Here is an 18,494-nt window from a genome sequence, read left to right as displayed (position 1 = left end):
TTTTCCCGTTATGAGTGAATCCTAGGTTACGACATCATCACTCTCCCCGCTGGACCCCTTCTGGCAGACATTCCTCACATTATACTTTGGTGTGAAAACATGCACAGATATTCATTAGGGCGGCTGGGATGACAACAGTCTAGAACTGTGATTCAGATATCAACTGGACCACCTTTCACAACGGGAAGGCAGACACCGGCTTTAAACATTCCCTGAGGGAAATGCCTCTGGAAGGCTCAATACCTCACATACCTGCAACTGTTTTATCGTTTCCCCTCCTTTGCCAATAACTAGCCCCACTTTAGATGCCGGGATGAGAATCTCCTGAATTGTGCTGTTGCCATCTACGTCGTTATGGAAGCCAGGCCCATTCCGACAGCGGTCAACAATCTGTCCCAATAGCCGTTTGGCTTGTCTTTGGGGGAAAAAAACAAAAAAGAAAAAAAAAAAACAAAAACAAAAAAAAACACAAAAAACAAAGGAAACATCCATTAAATGAAATTGGGGGTCTGAGAAAATGAGAATCCCTAAGGAAGGAGAGAAAAAAAGTGAAGGGAGGAAAGACCAATATAAGGGACCAGAAAAAAAAGAGCCATTGGTTAATAGTTGCCATTTTCACTATCAAGCTTGAAAGTCTTCCACAACCAACTTCACTGTTTCCCAATTCTTTAGTCTTTGTGAAGCATCACTCGCTCTGTCTGAGGGTGTGGGAAAAGGTGGAGATGACAAATGGGCTCATCTCTCTCCTGCCAGTAGAACCCTCCACTCTGTATTTAATTTCTAGCCCATTTTACTTCTAAAGAATCCAAGGGAGAAGGAAAGCCGGATTCCTGAGTTCTACTGATCGGGCCAGTTTCTGTTCCGGCAGGAGAATACATCTGTTGACTTCCTTACTTACCACCCTCGGGTAAACAGCCACTTGCCAGGCAGGTTATCTACACCGATGAAGGAAATTCTACTGCTTTCTCACCTCCTTAGATTCATTGTTCCAGCCACGTGGGCAAGAACAGGACTTGGAGGGAGCAGAGCAATGTTGACTGCATGCCCAATTCCCAGTTCCCAATGCTCGGAACCAGTTGGTCGGCTCTTCCCCAGCCACACCCCCTTCCTGGTGCCTTTTCGGCGGTAGCTGCTTTTTATTATTTTGTTCATGTTCTGGATCGCATCTCGCTAGAAGAAAATGCCTCGCTCCCAGCAAAACCATATTGCTTGCCCTATAATGTAGGCTTGCCGGTGACACTTTTCTGGCTCACTGCTTGCAGCATTATGGCAGAACAAGTGAATTTAAACATCGCTGAATCGCTAGGCAGAGAAACACAGTGAGGCAACCCTACCTATTGAGACATGCACCTTTTGTTTCGGCTTCGAGTGCAATCTAGAGACTGAAAAAAACCAAAAGTCATCCGATAAGTTTTAGTCCCTTCAGACCTGAGATTTGGTCTCATCGGGTCTGCAGCTAAGAAGTACTAATCCCAGCAAAAGGAAAGCAAAGCATTTTTTTCCCCTTAAAGCTCCGACAGGCCTGTAAGGGAGAAAAATCCAACGGCAGCCATGCAAGGAGCCCGTTAAAACCCTGCACTGCAAATACAACAAAAGGTAACAGAGACGATCTCAGGGAGCGGAGAGGCTCTGATGATGCTCTGCAGTGGAGGCACCTCCAGTTAACTAAAGCGACAACATGTTTCATGTTCCTGACAGTGGACCTGCTGGGAGGGAGGAAAATTCAAAAAGAAGGCACCTTCCTGAGTGAGCTACTCTTGATTCTGGGATTTTAAAATGGGGATCCTGAATATCCTGAGTGCCTGGCTGTGAAGTTGGTGTTACTAAAGCTATGAGAATTTCTGCAGAGATTCAGAGAAAGCTGACGCCTCCAGAGTGTCTGAAGGTGACAGAAAAATGCCCCTCGTGTGGCAACCCCAAAGTTTCTGAACAACAGCATTTGCTGGTTGTGGCTAGTACTGAAGCACTGATAAAACAATGTTAAAGAAACTTGCATTCAATCGTATTTATTGAGCGCTTACTACGTGCACAGCACCGTACTAAGTGCTTGCAATGTACAATTCGGCAACAGATAGAGACAATCCCTGCGCAGTGACGGGCTCACAGTCACTGAAAGAAACAATTCTACCCTTCCGTTTCTCCCCACTTTGGGGAAGGGGGAAGAAAAGTGAAAGGAAAAAAGTAAATAAAATAAACTTACTCAATACTTTCTGGGGTTCCGGTAAGCACACAGGGCCTCTCTGGCATCCCACCACTGTCTACAAGAAGAACCAAGAAGGTGAGGTGTATTGATGGGCATTTTGCAACTCTCTTTGCCATCGTGTTCAGATTTAGTCTCAGTGACTTAGGACAGAGAGAGAAAAGGGAGAGAGGGAGCTAGAAAGAGAGAAACAGAGGCAGACGAATCTCCTAAATCAGCCTCATAAAAGAGCTCAGCAGCCTCCCGGTAAAATATTCGGTATCCCTCAGTAGCTGGTAATTCATTCCTACAGCTCTCAACAGTAAAACATTACCTAAGAAGGGTAGTCCACAGGGCCCGGAAGAGATCTGCATCCATTTCTGACTTACTGTGTCATTTTTGGTAAAGTCGATTGTCCACTCTGTGCTTTGGTTTCCCTACTTATAGAACGGGGACAATAGGTGCTTGGCCAAGAGCTCCCAATAGAAGACGCTAAGGGCGGCACAGTAATATGACAATATTTGTGCTATAAGCACCCCAGAGATTGTTGGTATGGATGGGAGTGTTTTGTGGGATCCTAGAAAAAATGACATCCTTGGCCTGCCAACTCCCAGCATCATTTGCTGATTTACATTGCAGTACAGTCCACATTTATTAAGCACATTCATGCTTCTACCATTTGGAATGCACATCTGGTCTAATTAGAATTCAATCCTTTCTTCAGTTCAGCAATGAAAAAAGGAATTGCAAACAGTAGCTTGTTCTCCAAGGGACTAAATAGTGAGCAACAACCATCTTTAAGGCCACTTCAATTTTAATCAAATTTTTTGGGGGGCGATGGGGGAGAATAACCTTCTCCCCCTTACTTTCTGTCCTCCCTTTCTCCAGTGCAACTCCACCTCAAATCAAATTATAGGCAACTTGGAATACTGAGCTGGAGAAAACCTCCCCCTGCCCTGGAATACTTTCTTCACAAAAGTGTAGCCTGCCCACCTTAAAATGAACTCTGAGAGGGAATCTTCCAGATATGTGCTTAACAGAACCAATACACACAGCCCTCATCAGACTGACTTTAGGGATTATTCCCCTCATAAATGAAGAGCGACTGACTTGGGAAGTAAAACGAAATGCTATTCGCCTCCCCTGATGATATCTGACCCTTAGTTTCATGCCATTTAAAAAAATATCCCCTGCGTTTTCTGACTCTGATTTGGGAATCTGGGAACTTCAAGGTTTTGGTATGAGCACTACACTCAAACATTCAAGTGCCTGCAAGTTCTATATGACATGGCACTGAAATGACAGGTCCCTCAGATGATTGCACACCTATTTCACACATCCTGTCCTATGTTACACAGAGAAATTCTTACCTGGAGCGATCTGAATCTTGCATCCAGATTCGGCTTGAATCCGTGAAATCTGCTCACCTCCCCTGCCGATAACTGGAACATGGTTCAGAAGAGTCAGAATTTTTTCCCGATCTCTTTCCCAGCGCAGAGCATCATCTTCCCATTTTTCCCTGGGGCTTGTTAAAAAGTGGGGGAGGGGGTATCTTTAGCCCCCTTGATGTTAAATTCTACACGTGGGATACCTGGTTAATCAATCACTAAATTCATATTGTTTTGTTTTGCTATTTGTCTCCCCCTTTTAGACTGTGAGCCTGCTGTTGGGCAGGGATCGCCTCTATCTGTTGCCGAAGTGTACATTCCAAGCACTTAGTACAGTGCCCTGCACACAGTAAGCGCTCAAAAAATACGACCGACTGAATATTGGCCTTGATGGATGCCATATGCCTCCCCTTGTGTGCATTTCAGCAAATATTCCGTCACAGAGTGGGCATGTATGACTGAAAAGCCCAAAGCTGGACCCACAATTTGGACCACATTGCACACACACGTGCATATGTGCGTGCGCGCACACACACACGCACACACACACACACACACACACGCGCCCCCCCCCCCCTTGTAATTTGTTGAAAATATTTATTCCCCAATGATCAAGGCAAGCAGAATAGGCTCAGCATTCAGGAAATAGATAATCTGTATACTTACTAAACCCAACCATCTTATCAGGCACTTTGAATTCTTCTGTTATTACTGCCCTGAAAACGAAGAAGATTTTCCGTCAATATAATCAGCAATGCCCCACTCCCTCTCAACTTCTCCTAAAACACCTGTAAACACAGAAGTCACATTTCAAAAGTGTAGACAATGGAGTAGAACCAGCCCTTAATGGACCACCTGGTTATTAGTCCTGGCAATTCAGGACTGTTTTGAATCTCTCTGGCAATTTGTTCAATCACAAACATTTTTAATATATCTTGAATATTTCCTGTTGCTGATTAACTAACTCCTTTACTTCTCTGTTTTGTCCTCACTGACTAATGAGAATAATTGGTCCCTGATCTCTTAATAACATCCCTTTAGGTTCTTGTAGACATTTGTTCCGCCCCTCTAGTGTTCTTTTCTCCAGCTGAAGAGATGCCATTCTTAACTTTTCTTCACAGATCTTGTTTTCCAACCTTTTATTGCTCTCTAGCCTCTCCCCCATTTCCCTGTCTTCCTAAAGCATGATTCCCAAAATTGAACACAGCTCTCCAACTGAGGCTTAATCCGTGTTAAGTAGAGTGGAATAATTATCTCCCCCCACCCCCACCCCTTTGACCCAACAGACCAATTAAATACCACCCAATATGCATTGGAAGTTTTGATTTTTGTGTTTTTTTTGGGTGCGACAAGTATACTGCATTGACTTTTTCTAATGAACGGTCGTGAATACTTCCCAGGTTCCCATACACAGTACTGGAGACAATATCCAGTTTAACTGACTCCTTGGAAAGCAACTAAATCTGAACATATACCTTCAGCGAAAGTTAAATGCAGGTAGTTGGGAAAAAAAAATCCAGCATTTTGAAACACCTTACCCACAGCTGGATTTTTACCTGTCATGAAGAATTAAAGCGCATGCTTTTCCAAAAGGCCTAACTAAAGCAGAGATGGTTCAGGAGTAGTACAGAGCACTTGCCCTGGATCATTTTGAGAGCAGCAGCATTCAGAAAGAACTGTTTACTGGGAGCCTACTATTAATGTTTTTAAATTAGAACCTCAGGGAGGTCAAAACCCAGAAACTAACAAGTAACTTTAGGAACATCAGGATTAAGCCTAAACTTCATTACCCTAAAGAGGGGATATACAGGTTTCACTCTGGGCTTTGTTTGGTTAGGCCACCCCGGAAGATAAACACTGCTCTCTAAAGATATGGATCCCAGGGCAATGAGAAGGCCCTTGCCAAAAAACAAGCATAAGTCACCTGCTCATTAATATTGCTGGGGACTTCCTTTACACAAGATCCAATGCTATATAAGTGAGAGAATTCCAATAATTTATCCCAGTACCTTCCTAAAATTTGTTTCTTTTTTTAATGAGCTATCATTTCCTAGGACAAAATCTCTGAGGAACCCAGCTTGGGCTTAAAAAGACCATGCAAATAAAGGATATAAAAATAATAATAATGATGGTATTTGTTAAGTGATTTGCCCAAAGTCACACTGCTCCAGTAGAGCCAGGATTTGAACTCCCCAGCCCATGGTCTTTCCACTGAGCCAGGCTGCTTCTCTATAAATGCTAGCTCCTGCTCAAAACCCTGAATTATGCTTCAGCTGATCACAGCTTTATACGAAAATACTATTTAGTACAAAAGAAGGTGCCGAAAACCCAATCAACTGAACTTTTAAACATGTGCCTGGGAAAAAAAACCACAATAAGTTTGCGGAGCACACTAAGGGCTAGCTGGTGATCGAAAACTAGAACTCATCTTTGTACTTATTCTTGTTCCTTTTGGTAGCCAGAGGGCCTACCCACACACGACTGCCGTTTCACTTACTACCTTTCCCCAAGAAGCAATTATCTCAGTGATCCTCCGTGTTCTGAGAAGCAAACTGGAGCCATTTCACAGAAGGAAAACTGAGGCAGAAGAGGGGCAAATGACTTGCCCAAGTTCACTCAGACTGATGGAGAGCAGGGTCCAGAACTTGTTAATTAGCCACTTTTGTCACTGAATGAACCTTTTGGAAAAACAAGTACTCCACACTTCTGAGAGGTCTGCAATTTTACATAAAATTAAGAATTTATTTTTATAGGCATAACAACTTAATTTAACAATGTTGGTTGATCCTTATAGTCAGAATAACCCTGGAAAGGGTTATCACAAACTTCAGCCCCAAAGAAGTCTGGTCTACAGTTTTTCCATGATCTCAACCTCTGACTTTCTAACACTCCAGTACAGATGGCAGATCAATAAACAATTAGAACTGATCAATAAATAATAAAACATAACCCACTGCTTACCTTTGATGTACCAGGGCCCCTAACTGGTTACCTACTGTGGCAAAAAGAAAGAGAAAGCAAAATCAAAGCATTAGCACGGATAAACTAACTTCATCCCCATAGAACGAGTTCTTACCATTTCAAAAAGGGAAAGAAAGGAAAGCAAACAGTAATTTAGGCTCAGTGGTTGAAATGAATGAGTTATATGATATGAAACAGGAGGGGATGTCTTGATCAACACAGTCTATAACCTAGTGTCCAGCTGAACACAGGATAAGAAATTGATCTGTGTGTCTCCCATGCTGTGAATCATGGGAGAAAATCCTGCCAGCCCAAATCCCTGAAACTTACCACCTCCCCCGCCCTCATTAAAACCCGGTGTAGGATCGGGAGGATTGGTTACGCTCGGGTTTTTCTGTTGGTTTTTTTTTTTTTAAAGCCCAAAACAAATTCTAAGATTTAGCTTTGTTAGGAGCTTAAAACAAAATAAGAATCTCAAAACATTTTCACTGCAATTCAGAGACCACTTCAAATGATGACTTTTTCAAGGAGCAAAACCGCTAAATATCCTTGTTAACAAAATTATCTCTTCTAAAAATCAAATTTCAAACTCCGATCGAACACATTTAGCTGCAAGATGCTTTGCCTGTCGGCTTTCTGGTGACTGCCTGTGCCTCATCTCTCTCCTTTTCCTCTACCTGGTTGCCCTAAATACTTTTTCCTTTTCGGAAAATGTAGATTCATCTCTAGAAGTTACTGCACACTGAACTTCACGTACACTAAAAACAGTATAGAAATACGTCTTTCGGTAATTTTGTTCACCCGGTCTTATGACAACCGGGGGAGGATTACTTGTAACATTTTAAGGCTATGCAGGGAATTAGATGACCAGCGATATCTAAGAAGCTAGAAGGTAAATGCCAAGCCTACCGTTTGAACGAACAACACTGGACCGTGACATTTTTCAAGCGCAATATAAAATGCATGCAGACCGACTCCCAACATAAATAGATGAAGATGCAGAGTCAATTCTGTGTCTCTTCTGGGTCGATAGCTAGATAATGGTTCATGGCCAAAATATTGATGATATATTCTATTAATCTGCCTATCAGGATGAGAGAATTGCTCTGGTATTGATTTCCTTAGATTTGCCTTTTGCATATTTTCTGTCTGAATATAAAACGGTCTAATTTTGATATTTATCGATACTCGGTGCCGAACCTGAATAGGAAAGTAATGGGATAGCTAGTGTGTGGGAACCTGATCCCGTTCCCTACGAGAGCTGGGCAATTACAAGCTCAGAAAAGCACCCCCAAGTTGCAGCCACTACTGCTGAATGGCTTGAGAAAAATGCCCACCGCAGTCCGGGGGTATAATTCGTGTGAAGCAACAAGTCCCGAAGAGGTCTTCTATTCAGGACATCCCTTGGGCTTGGGTTTAGAAGTTCCTTTTATGGGAAGTTGTGCTTTTCTTTTCAGAGACTTATCTAGTTGGTCAATCAACAAGTATTTACCAGAGTCAAAGCAAACATGTGAAGGACACAGACTGAAGCTCTGCTCTCCTAGAACTCCCCAAATCAACAAAATGTTTTCTTTTATAACAGACGTGAGGATCGGTGGGGAAAAAAGGGAAGCCGCACAGTCCTTTTTCCTGCTGGGGCAAGATGTGAAAAATTGACCCGAGCCCTTGGCAGCTCAAAAATCTTGATGCTTGGAAGTTTAGAGATACAATATTCGAAGAGGTCTAACTTGCTGCACTACTGGGCAATACTGAAGCAAGCTTACTCGCAAGTCTGTCGTCTGTCTCTTTACAGAGAGGCCTGTTATAACCAAAATGAAAATCAAAAATAGCAAAGACTGACCTGACTGCAAAAGGGAGTCACAGCGGTACTAATGGATTCACCATTAAAAAAAAAAAAGTCACAACCTTTTTCCACATACAAAAAAGTGGGGGCGGCAGAAGGAAAAGACGACGGGGGACAGACAGGGACACTCGATACGCTCCTTCTGCTGGAAAAGTATGTGTTAGGAACACTATCATTTTTGACAGATAACGCTTTGCTCAACATGCTTTGTTCTGTTGCCTGTCTCCCCCTTCTAGACTGGGAGCCCGATGTTGGGTAGGGATTGTCTCTATCTGTTGCCGAATTGTACTTTCCAAGCGCTTAGTACAGTGCTCTGCACACAGTAAGTGTTCAATAAATATGACTGAATGAATGAATAAATGTTGAGGGTGGTCCTTACAAGTAATGAAAGTGAATCTACACAAAGTCTCAAAACAACATGAAATGCTGGGACCCACACATGTAAAGGAAAGAAAGAAAGAAATGCTCAAATCCAGGCTTAATGCTGATATGGATCTCAAGAGCAGCTAGCGCTCCCTTCCTCCACGTAAATGGATGTAATCCACAGGCAGAAACATACATTTTAAAGTTTCATCCTTTCTAAAATATTTCCATTTAGCTCCTAAAAATGGAGGCTAGTTGTTAGAGAAGACCAGGGCACTAGGCACGTGCCGAAGCACTGCAAATCCATGTCTTATTCCAGGCAAAAGGCCTCTCTCCTCAGCTTTAATGATGGGAAGAGGTCAAACTTTGGTAGGCCACGTAAATGTCCCCTTCCCCAAACACATACGCACACAAACACATACACACTCTACAATTTAAAAGTAACTACAGTCATTTTACTGCAAAAAGGGGGACAAACGTTGAATGAAATCCACCCTATTTCCTGCTAATGGTGCTTGCTAGTTGATAACATTCCATTTTACCTTAAAGTTCACCTTAACTGAATGCTAACACAAACAAACGCACGCATACGCACACACCAAAAAAAATGGTCTTTACTTATTTTCCACCACATAAAATAGGGCAGTGCCTTCAATTCACTTGGCAGTACATGGGGGGTAGGGAGGAGAGCACAATCTCCTTGTTCAAAATAACTCTCCCTGGGTAGAACGCTTTCTAGAGGAGTAATTCTTAGTTAAAATTATGCCATTTTCCTTGAGTTCTCTTCTTCCAGAACAAAGAAGAGAATGGAATGGTTTTCTTCACATTCTTAGAAACATGGAACTCTATCAAAATACGCCTGGGCAAAATGCCCGACTGTGCTGCTCACCAAATTTAAGAGCTTTCTAAAGAATGAGGCACCAACACGCTAATAATCTTCACTCTGCGGGGTTAGGTTGAGAAAGAAGCATCCTCATCACCTTACAAATGGCAAAAACAGAAGGATGACTTCTTCCGGGGCCACAGGAGTTAATGCTAGTAAATATGTGCTCATTGTTAAATGATCCATTAAACTAAAACATTTGATAGACAGCTACCTAACTTCTTCTATTTGGCCCCGCTAAAGCATCGCCACTCCTTGCGTCGGGTAATAGGTTTCACAGTGGCTGAACTCAAAAAGCACACTCGAATCGAGAGTAGCTCAACACCAAGTTGCCGTGCGAACCTTCGCTCCCCAATGATTCTTTTGGTACTGCAAATTGATTCTCATGTAACTGAAGAATTTATTGGGATACTTGGTTCAGGAAAACCGATGATTAAGCTTCCCACAACTCTGGCCCCAAGGCCTTCCGACAAGGCCTTTACCAACCCTAGGCTAACCCCATCCATTGCCTACTTGGCTGACTTGGATATTATGAAGATAAAACTCTGCTCCTATAAAACTTGGAATCAAATCTGATAGGACAAAGACGGATTATGGAGTAAGCTATGGAATGAAGATGAATTCCATTCGCAATTGCAGAAAAGAAAAGGCAAGCCTCGTTCAAAGTAACTCAATACTAACAGATAGGAATGTGCTGTTTCTGGCTTCATTTTGATGCTGAGATCAGCAGCAGCTGACGAGAAAGACTTTTCAACTTGAACAATGGGAACGGGATAGGCTACAATATGGAAAAAAAAAAAAAGTTGCTGGTTGTACCAGGATGCCAGGGATGGAGCTGAAACCTGGTCAGATCCAACTCCACTTCTGGGCAGGGGGACACACACGACTGTCCTGATGGGCTACTGAGACTCGTAGTTCTAGTAAGAAAACCGGGCTGCATTTCTTTAAACAGGAATGCTGCTGTTTCAACTCTCACTCCAGCAGGCAGCCCTTCTCCTCTGGGATTCAATCAATGGACTTTATTGAGTACTTACTGGATTCAGAGTACTGTACAAAGCGCTTGAGAGAGAAGACACTTACCCTGCCCACAAGGACCTTGATGTCTAGACGGGGAGGCAGACATTAAAATGAATCGCAGATATACACATAAGTGCCGTGGGGCCGAGGGTAGGGTGACTAAAGGCTACCAATCCAAATGCAAGGGCAATGTAGAAGGGAGAGGGAGTAGGGAGAGAGAAGGTTTAGTTGGGGGAAGGTCTCTTGGAGGAAATGTGTCCTTAACAAGGCTTTGAAGATGGAGAGAGTTGGTGGACTGTCGGATAGGAAGCGGGAGGGAGTTCCAGGCCAGAGGGAGGGGCAAGATAGACGAGATCGAGGCACAGATGGCGTTAGAGGAGCAAAGTGTGCGGGCTGGGTTGTAGTAGGAAATCAGTGATGTAAGATTCCGGGGTCGGGGCGGGGGGAATGACTGAGTGCTTTAAAGCCAATGGTAAGGAGTTTCCGTTTGATGCGGAGGTGGACGGGCAACCACTGGAGGTTCTTCTTGAGAGATGCGGAAACAGGGACTCAAGTCCTGTTTGCTATTCCAAGCCTCGGCCCCGGGCAGGGCTTCACCGTAGTTAGGGGTTGAATGCTCTGTGACCCCCCCTACCCTGTTCCTACCATATGTTAAAATCCACCCTATTTCCTGCTGATGGTGCTTGCTAGTTGATAACATTCCACTTTACCTTAAGGTTCACTTTAACTGAATTCTAAACCACACACATACGCTTATATGTAAAACAGGGCAGTGCCTTCAATTCACTTGGAGTTGAACCTCCCCTGTCCCTACAGTACGATAAAAGCAGCGTGGCTCAGTGGAAAGAGCACGGGCTTTGGAGTCAGGGCTCATGAGTTCGAATCCCAGCTCTGCCACTTGTCGGCTGTGTGACTGTGGGCAAGTCACTTAACTTCTCTGTGCCTCAGTTCCCTCATCTGTAAAATGGGGATGAAGACTGTGAGCCCCACGTGGGACGACCTGATTCCCCTATGTCTACCCCAGCGCTTAGAACAGTGCTCGGCACATAGTAAGCGCTTAACAAATACCAACATTATTATTATTATTATTATTATTAAAAGTAACGTGGCTTTAAAAGATGCCGTCCTTGAGTTCTGCCCAGACCAAGCCCAGCCAGTGGATTTCAGATCTGACCAGGCTGAAGGAGGCAGCTTTCTCCCAGCCACGCATGTGTCCCTGCGGAGTTGGGACCACAAGGCCCGGCGGCCACCTGGCCACGGCCACATAGACGGGCCCGCTGCGCACTGCCCCATCCCAACTCAGAGCCGACAATGGACCCCGGCAAGACCCCCTAGGGTTCGGATCACTTCCAGCTGGACTGGCCCCCGACGACTGGCTCCCGGCAGGGCTTCTCTGAGACAAATCCCTTTCCTTCTTCTGACATCGGCCGGGACACAGGTCTCTCAAAGACTCTAGTAGTTCTCCCTCAAACGATTCTGGATGTCTTCCACGATGGCGATATGGAGGTGTGTCTAAACTGACCCAGAGAGTTAGTTTTCACATGCAGAATCACCACTTCTAAGTGCTCTACTCTATCTCCAGCGGATTACGGAATTAATGCCAATCAGATAGGAAAGTTTAAAAGGAAAAAAAAAAGAAGAGAGCTATTGGCTGCACACCGAGGAAGTATAATCTCCACGACTATTTATAGCAGAGGTGGCCAAACCTGCCCGATCTCGGAGCCGATTAGGGTAGAGCTCTCTAGGCCCTGCCTGAGTCAGGCCCTTAAACCTGGGAATCCACATTTGGTCTGGGGCTGGTTGGGGAGATGACCTCATTTCTGGCAGGTGGTTCTAAACTCTTCCCAGCCCACACAGTTTCTAGTCTAGCACAGGGATCCCTTTTGAAGGGGCAGCTTCAGGGATTAGTGCTACTGCTTCCAGGGACATGGGTTGCCGTTTCTGGTAATGGGCTGTGACCACCTTGGCCTTCTCCAGCCACAAGCTCTTGGGGTGGTCAAACAGCCACAGCCTCACCACGTGTGATTACATGTGGTTAGACTGTGTTTACTATCTACTCAGTGCATCTGGGTGAAAAAAGATTCTAATCCAAACAAAAAAGCATCTTCTGGCCATAACTTAGCTGGCTGTGGGCAGGTAATGTGTCTCTTTATTGTTATATTGTTCCCTCCCAAGCGCCTAGTACAGCGCTCGGCACACAGTTAATACGGCTCAATAAATACGACCGATTGAATAACTTTATAAATTATGCATTCTATGCTTTCACAGATTCTTTGGACATTTCTCAGTGGAAGAAATGAGTGCCAGAACTATTTATTTTCATATGTTGATGCTACTAATATGCAAACAGTAATATTTTTTAACCCTCAAAGAAACCAGACCTATCTGATCACAAATTATTTAAGTATTTTTTTTACATATTTATTCAAGAAAATGCAACTGGCCCAATGACAGACCTACAGCCAATGCCAAGACAAGGGATGAAATGAATGCACAGACTCAGATTTTCATTCCCAGGGTTCTCGAACCAAATCTAGCAGCAACAATTAAAATCTTGCACATCTGGGTCAGCGGTAAGGAAGAGAGAGAAGCCACTTTCCATTTTCTTAAGATGAGTCATCCTCATATCACATCACAGAAAACCCATTCTTCTTTGATAATCTACTTCTTTCGTTTTGTTTTATCTGTCTCCCCCTTCTAGACTGTGAGCCCGTTGTTGAGTAGGGATTGTCTCTACCTGCTGCCGAACTGTACTTTCCAAGCGCTCAGTACAGTGCTCTGCACACAGTAAACGCTCAATAAATACGACTGAACGAATGAATCAGGATAACTGAATTAACCGTTCATGCGGCACGAGCTAATTCATAATACAACTCATCTTAAAAGGGGCTAAAAATCAAATTCTGTTTGCATCATCATCTCGTTAGTCAACAGGGTGCGAGAGGAGAAAGGAACATGCAGTTTTACTAAGATTTGCAGCAAAATTTTTTTTAAAAGCCTAAGGGACATTTCTTACTCTTTAAATACAGAGTGGATTGTTGTGCAACATGCAGGAATTTCTAGTCTGCAGATGATTCAAGATGAGTGTGTAAGAATACAGAGGGGCCCTTTCTTTGCTTTTCCTTCTGAAAGTAGGCCCGATCAACCGGGGTGGGGGGGGGGGGTTGGGGGAGGTGGTAAAAAAAAGGAAAGGAGGGGGAAAGGCCATTCTGCTAATTATGACAACAAATTAAACAACTGAACGGGTAGGAGATAGTGGAAAAACGGAATGGATTGTGAAATTGGGAGGAAGCTCTGCTCAGGACTCCAGGGGTAGGAAGGAAAGGGCCAATTCCAGTCGTCATCAGGTGGCCGGCCCCCGGTGGACTTCGGAGCACCCGGCTGCAGCTCCTCCCCCAACCCCGGGCAGAGGCCTGGCAGAAGTCTGCGATTACTTTCCAAGCCATGGGACGGCTATGGCGGCTGGGGCCAAGGATGGCCCGGTCTGGCGCAGTAAAGAGACTGAGGATCATTTCCTCCCAACATTACTCAACAGCCAGATTTACTGCTGATTTTGATGAATTTACCCTGTCATCCTTCTTCTGTATCTTTCCATTCCCCATTTAGACTGGGAGTCCCCCAGGAGAGGGGCCCTCAGTCACCTATTTTTTCCCCCCCTCCCCAGCACTTGGCCCATTTTAAGCCAAATGCCATTTCTATTATTCCTACTGTTCTAGGTGTGAAGTTCTAGTTTCACCATTTCCTCCGTGACCCTGGATTTTACGACCAATAGGGCCAACAGGTTACCACCTCGGTTTTCTCTTCTGCTACACGGGGACATTCAACTTGTGCACACAGCAAGCATTCAATAAATATCACTGATGATGATGGGCCACAAACGGCATCAAGAAGAGCAGTGAAAAACAGCAAAAAAAAAAAATCCCCACCAAAATATCTGCAAGGTACTATACGAGACGACATTTTCATTGCAATTTTACAAGTGACTCTCCAGGCATCCTTTAAAATAGCCTCCGATACGGCAAAAATGGCTACTCGCTGCAGACATGAGTTTTACTGCTTGAGCTACAAGGGGTACTCAGTGAAAACAAAGTCTATTACTGCCATACAACATATTGATCTAGATTTCTGGAAGACTGGAGGCCCAGAAAAGGTCTGCCCATTAAATAAATCTGCGCTCAAATGCAGACAAACTTATTTTTAGAGTGGTGTCTCATGAGGGGAACTAAAGCCTGAACCCACTGAAAAGGTAAAAAAGGTTACCTTACATGATGGCTTTTACTGGCTCAAGAAGGCACGTAATGGAATTAGACACGTTGAGTCTGGGAAAACATCCTACACTGGACAGTTTAGTTGGCAGACAGTAAATCCTGGAAGAGCACCATTTTGAAACTGCAGCTTTGGCTCGCCCTCACACTCACATGGACGAGCCTGCAGCAGACCAGGATACGGGAACTGGAAAACTAAGTCACATTTCTCCAGAAAAATAAACCGTCAAAGCTTCCCGAACACACACCCTCTGGCAAAGTGGAAGACGGGGTCAGAGAGAATCTGTTAGAACAGTCACGACAGAAGAAACGGGGAACACAGTCATTCGAGATCTGATGGGAGCCCGGGGCTGACACCCTCTTCAACCGAACAGCTTTCCCAGAAGATCCGAAACACACCGTCCTTCAAGCGAGCCCCGGGGGGGGGAGGCTTAGCTTTCAGTTTCCATCCAGTGATTTCAAAGCTGATATTTAGGGTCTAACGCTTCAAATTTTACCCAGCCAGTTGAGAAGATTAGGGTGCTAATCTTCTGAACTATCGAGGCAAATGAGGATGCAACTGCCCGGGAATTGCTATGCAGAAATCATTCCATACTTAAGATTTCCACCCGGATCTCTTCCTGTACCATTCCTCTTAAAATTGTGAGGTTGGCAATCTATTTTCCTAACTACCCTCTTAAAGAGATTCTGAAGAAACTGGCAGCTTCACTACTTTCCCCAGAGCTAAAAGTACTTCCCGCAACTTACCTCCGTCATCCAAGGGCCGCTTTTGTACTCCATAACCATAGACTGATGGGTCCACTAGTGGTGTGGAATTATTCAAGTGAGGAATTGCATCTCCAATTTTAGCAGCAATCTGTCGAGAAATTCAGATTAAAAATAATCAGTAATTTGAAATACCTCTACCGAACGGGAGAAACAGAAGCACCGCTAGCCCGGCTATCGTCCCATTTCGCTCCGGCTCCGGCTCCAGTAGGGAAATGCCACAGTGAGGCAAACTGGGTGAGGGGATAGCGGAAGGCAGGTTTCTCCTCAGCCCCCCCAACCCTCCCAACTGTGGGGGGTCTCTCAAGGTTCAGCTCTGGGTCCCCTTCTAGTCTCCATCTACACCCACTCCCTTGGAGAATTCCTTTGCTACCACGGCTTCAACTATGTGGTCGATTCCCAAATTTACCTCTCCAGCCCCGATCTCTTTCCTCCTCTGCAGTCTCAGATTTCCTCCTGCCTTCGACATCTCTACTCGGCTACCCCGACACCTCCAATTTACCATGTCAAAAACGGAACTCCTCTTCTTCCCACCCAGACCCTGCCCTCCCCGTGACTTTCCCATCACTGCACCTCTATCTGCCACCTCAAGAGCCCATAACCTTGGCCTTACCCTTGATTCCGTGCTCTCGTTCAACCTGTCACAAAATCCTGTCGGTCCTACCTTCCCGACCTCTCTGGAATCCGCCTTCTCCTCTCCACCCAAACTGCTACGACGCTGATCCAAGCACTCATCACAGCCCTTCTGCATCAATCTCCTCGCTGACCTCCTGCCTCCTCTCCCTCCCCTCACTTCACTCTGCTGCCGGGATCATTTTTACCACTTGGTCCACATCGCCCCACATCTCAAAAACCTCCAACGGTTGCCTATCCACCTCCACAGAAAACAAACTCCTTACCATCAGCTTTAAGGCACTCAACAGTTCTCTCCTTCCAACCATACCTCATTGATCTCGTACTCCAGCCCGCCCCCCCCAAACTCCTCTCCACTACCACAACCTCTTCTCTGTACCTTGATCTCATCTATCCTGCCACCGACCTCTTGCCTATCATCTCTCTAGGGCCCGAAACTCCCTCCCCCTTCATATCCTACAGTTCACCACTCTCTCCGCCCTCAAAACTCTTCTAAAATCGCATCTCCTCCAAGAGGCCTTCCTAGACTAAACCCTTTATTTCCTCTTTCTCCCCTCCCATCTACATTGACTAGAAACATGACTGGTATCCCTTAAATACCTTGATATTCACTCCAGCCCCACAACGGTTATGTAGACATTCGTATAATCTCTTATTTTAATGTCTGTCTTCCCCTGTATATTGTAAACTCCTTGCAGGGAACACACTTACCAACTTGGTCAATATTGCACTTTCCTAAGAGCTTAATACAGTGCTCTGCAAACACTTAAATGCTCAGCAAATGCCCCCGAATGATTTCGGAAAGGGGAATGCCACGGTCTTGCTGGTACAGCTAGACAGGGGTATGTGGGAAGACAGGGTTTGGGGGCATGCAGCATGTGGGAGGTGCGGCTCCGTGAGCTTCCTTAACACAAGCTGTCGGTGCGCTCAGACAACTGGCTCGAAGTGATCTTTCTCTCGCTATTAGTAAGAATGTTTCCTTAGCAATAAGCCTTGTTTATCTTCTGCTCTACTCTGCACTGAGTCTCTTACCATGCATTTCCCTTTTTAAGGATATTTGTTAAGCACTTACTACGCACCAAGCACTGTACTCAGAGCCGGGGTAGATACAAGTGAATCAAGTTGGACACAGTCCCTGTCCCGCACGGGACTCACAGTCTTAATCCCCATTTTACAGCAGATGTAACTGAGGCACAGAGGAACGACTAGCCCAAGATCTCACAGCAGACAAGAGACGGAGCGGATATCAGAACCCAAGTCCTCCTGACTCCCAGGCCCGTGCTCCATCCACTAGACCACGCTACTTCTCGCTTTAATGTTCATTAAATAATTAATCTGAACGTTCGCTTCCGGGAACCGACTGTAAACTCACTGTGGCCAGGGAACTTGTCCGCTCTGTTGCACTGTAATAATAATGACGGTATTTAAGCACTTACTATGTGCCAAGCACTGTTCTGAGCACTGGGTGCTTTCCCAAGTGCTTAGGACAGTGGCCTGCACATACGGAGTGCTTAATAAACACCACTGATTTCTCCTACCTGGAGAAGGACCCCCTTGAGGTCAACTCAGAATGGCAGAAGTGCTATGGCATAACAGCGTGGCTCAGTGGAAAGAGCACGGGCTTGGGAGCCAGAGGTCATGGGTTCGAATCCCGGCTCTGCCACTTGTCAGCTGTGTGACTGTGGGCAAGTCACTTCACTTCTCTGGGCCTCATGACCTCATCTGTAAAATAGGGATTAAGACTGTGAGCTTCACGTGGGACTTGATTACCCTGTATATCCCCCAGCGCTCAGAACAGTGCTCTGCACATAGTAAGCGCTTAACAAATACCAACATTATTACTAGGCTCTGCACTCCCCACTTCAGTCATCAGGGATAATTCGATTTGATCTTTATTATATGTTTTTTGGTTCCCCTTCTCTCTGCCCCAAGAGAAAGCTATTTTTAAGGCCAACCAATCCTCTCTTCCAGCTGGGCAGGGAGGCAGGCCGCCCTGCCCACCTACGCTGGGGCTGTCCCATCTCTCCCTGCTCAGCTCCGGCTCGGCGAGGTGACTACGCAATAGTGTCCTGACGCCTTCTCAGCCTTTACCACATTGGGAAAGGCTGCCCATCCCAACGGGACTATTATGACAAAGACTCTGAAGGCCCAAAGGGACTGAAACTCTGCTCCTTCAGCCCGCTGCACCCTATTGCGC

At 45.2% G+C, this 18,494-nt stretch overlaps 1 protein-coding gene across 6 annotated transcripts in view; it reads right to left on the bottom strand.

The window, feature by feature from the left end:
• Nucleotides 1-18,494, bottom strand: part of FUBP3 (far upstream element binding protein 3) — a 53,125-nt gene that overhangs the window by 22,209 nt on the left and 12,422 nt on the right. For all 6 annotated transcript variants that reach the window (XR_005659932.1, XM_029062932.2, XM_029062933.2 and 3 more), the window contains exons 2-7: nucleotides 15,647-15,755; nucleotides 6,529-6,562; nucleotides 4,234-4,283; nucleotides 3,550-3,621; nucleotides 2,201-2,258; nucleotides 253-415 (exon numbers count right to left, since the gene is read on the bottom strand). Coding sequence is in view for 5 of the 6 variants with exons in the window: in XM_029062932.2 (XP_028918765.1) it covers nucleotides 253-415; nucleotides 2,201-2,258; nucleotides 3,550-3,621; nucleotides 4,234-4,283; nucleotides 6,529-6,562; nucleotides 15,647-15,755 (486 nt within the window). In the remaining variant the exon portion in view is untranslated. The remainder of the gene's footprint in view (nucleotides 1-252; nucleotides 416-2,200; nucleotides 2,259-3,549; nucleotides 3,622-4,233; nucleotides 4,284-6,528; nucleotides 6,563-15,646; nucleotides 15,756-18,494) is intronic.

The sequence above is a fragment of the Ornithorhynchus anatinus genome, chromosome 4, assembly GCF_004115215.2.
Source record: "Ornithorhynchus anatinus isolate Pmale09 chromosome 4, mOrnAna1.pri.v4, whole genome shotgun sequence".
In the NCBI taxonomy this organism is placed as follows: Eukaryota; Metazoa; Chordata; class Mammalia; order Monotremata; family Ornithorhynchidae; genus Ornithorhynchus; species Ornithorhynchus anatinus.
Note: the sequence above shows the minus strand (reverse complement) of the source record. Positions and strands in the feature narration are given on the sequence as shown.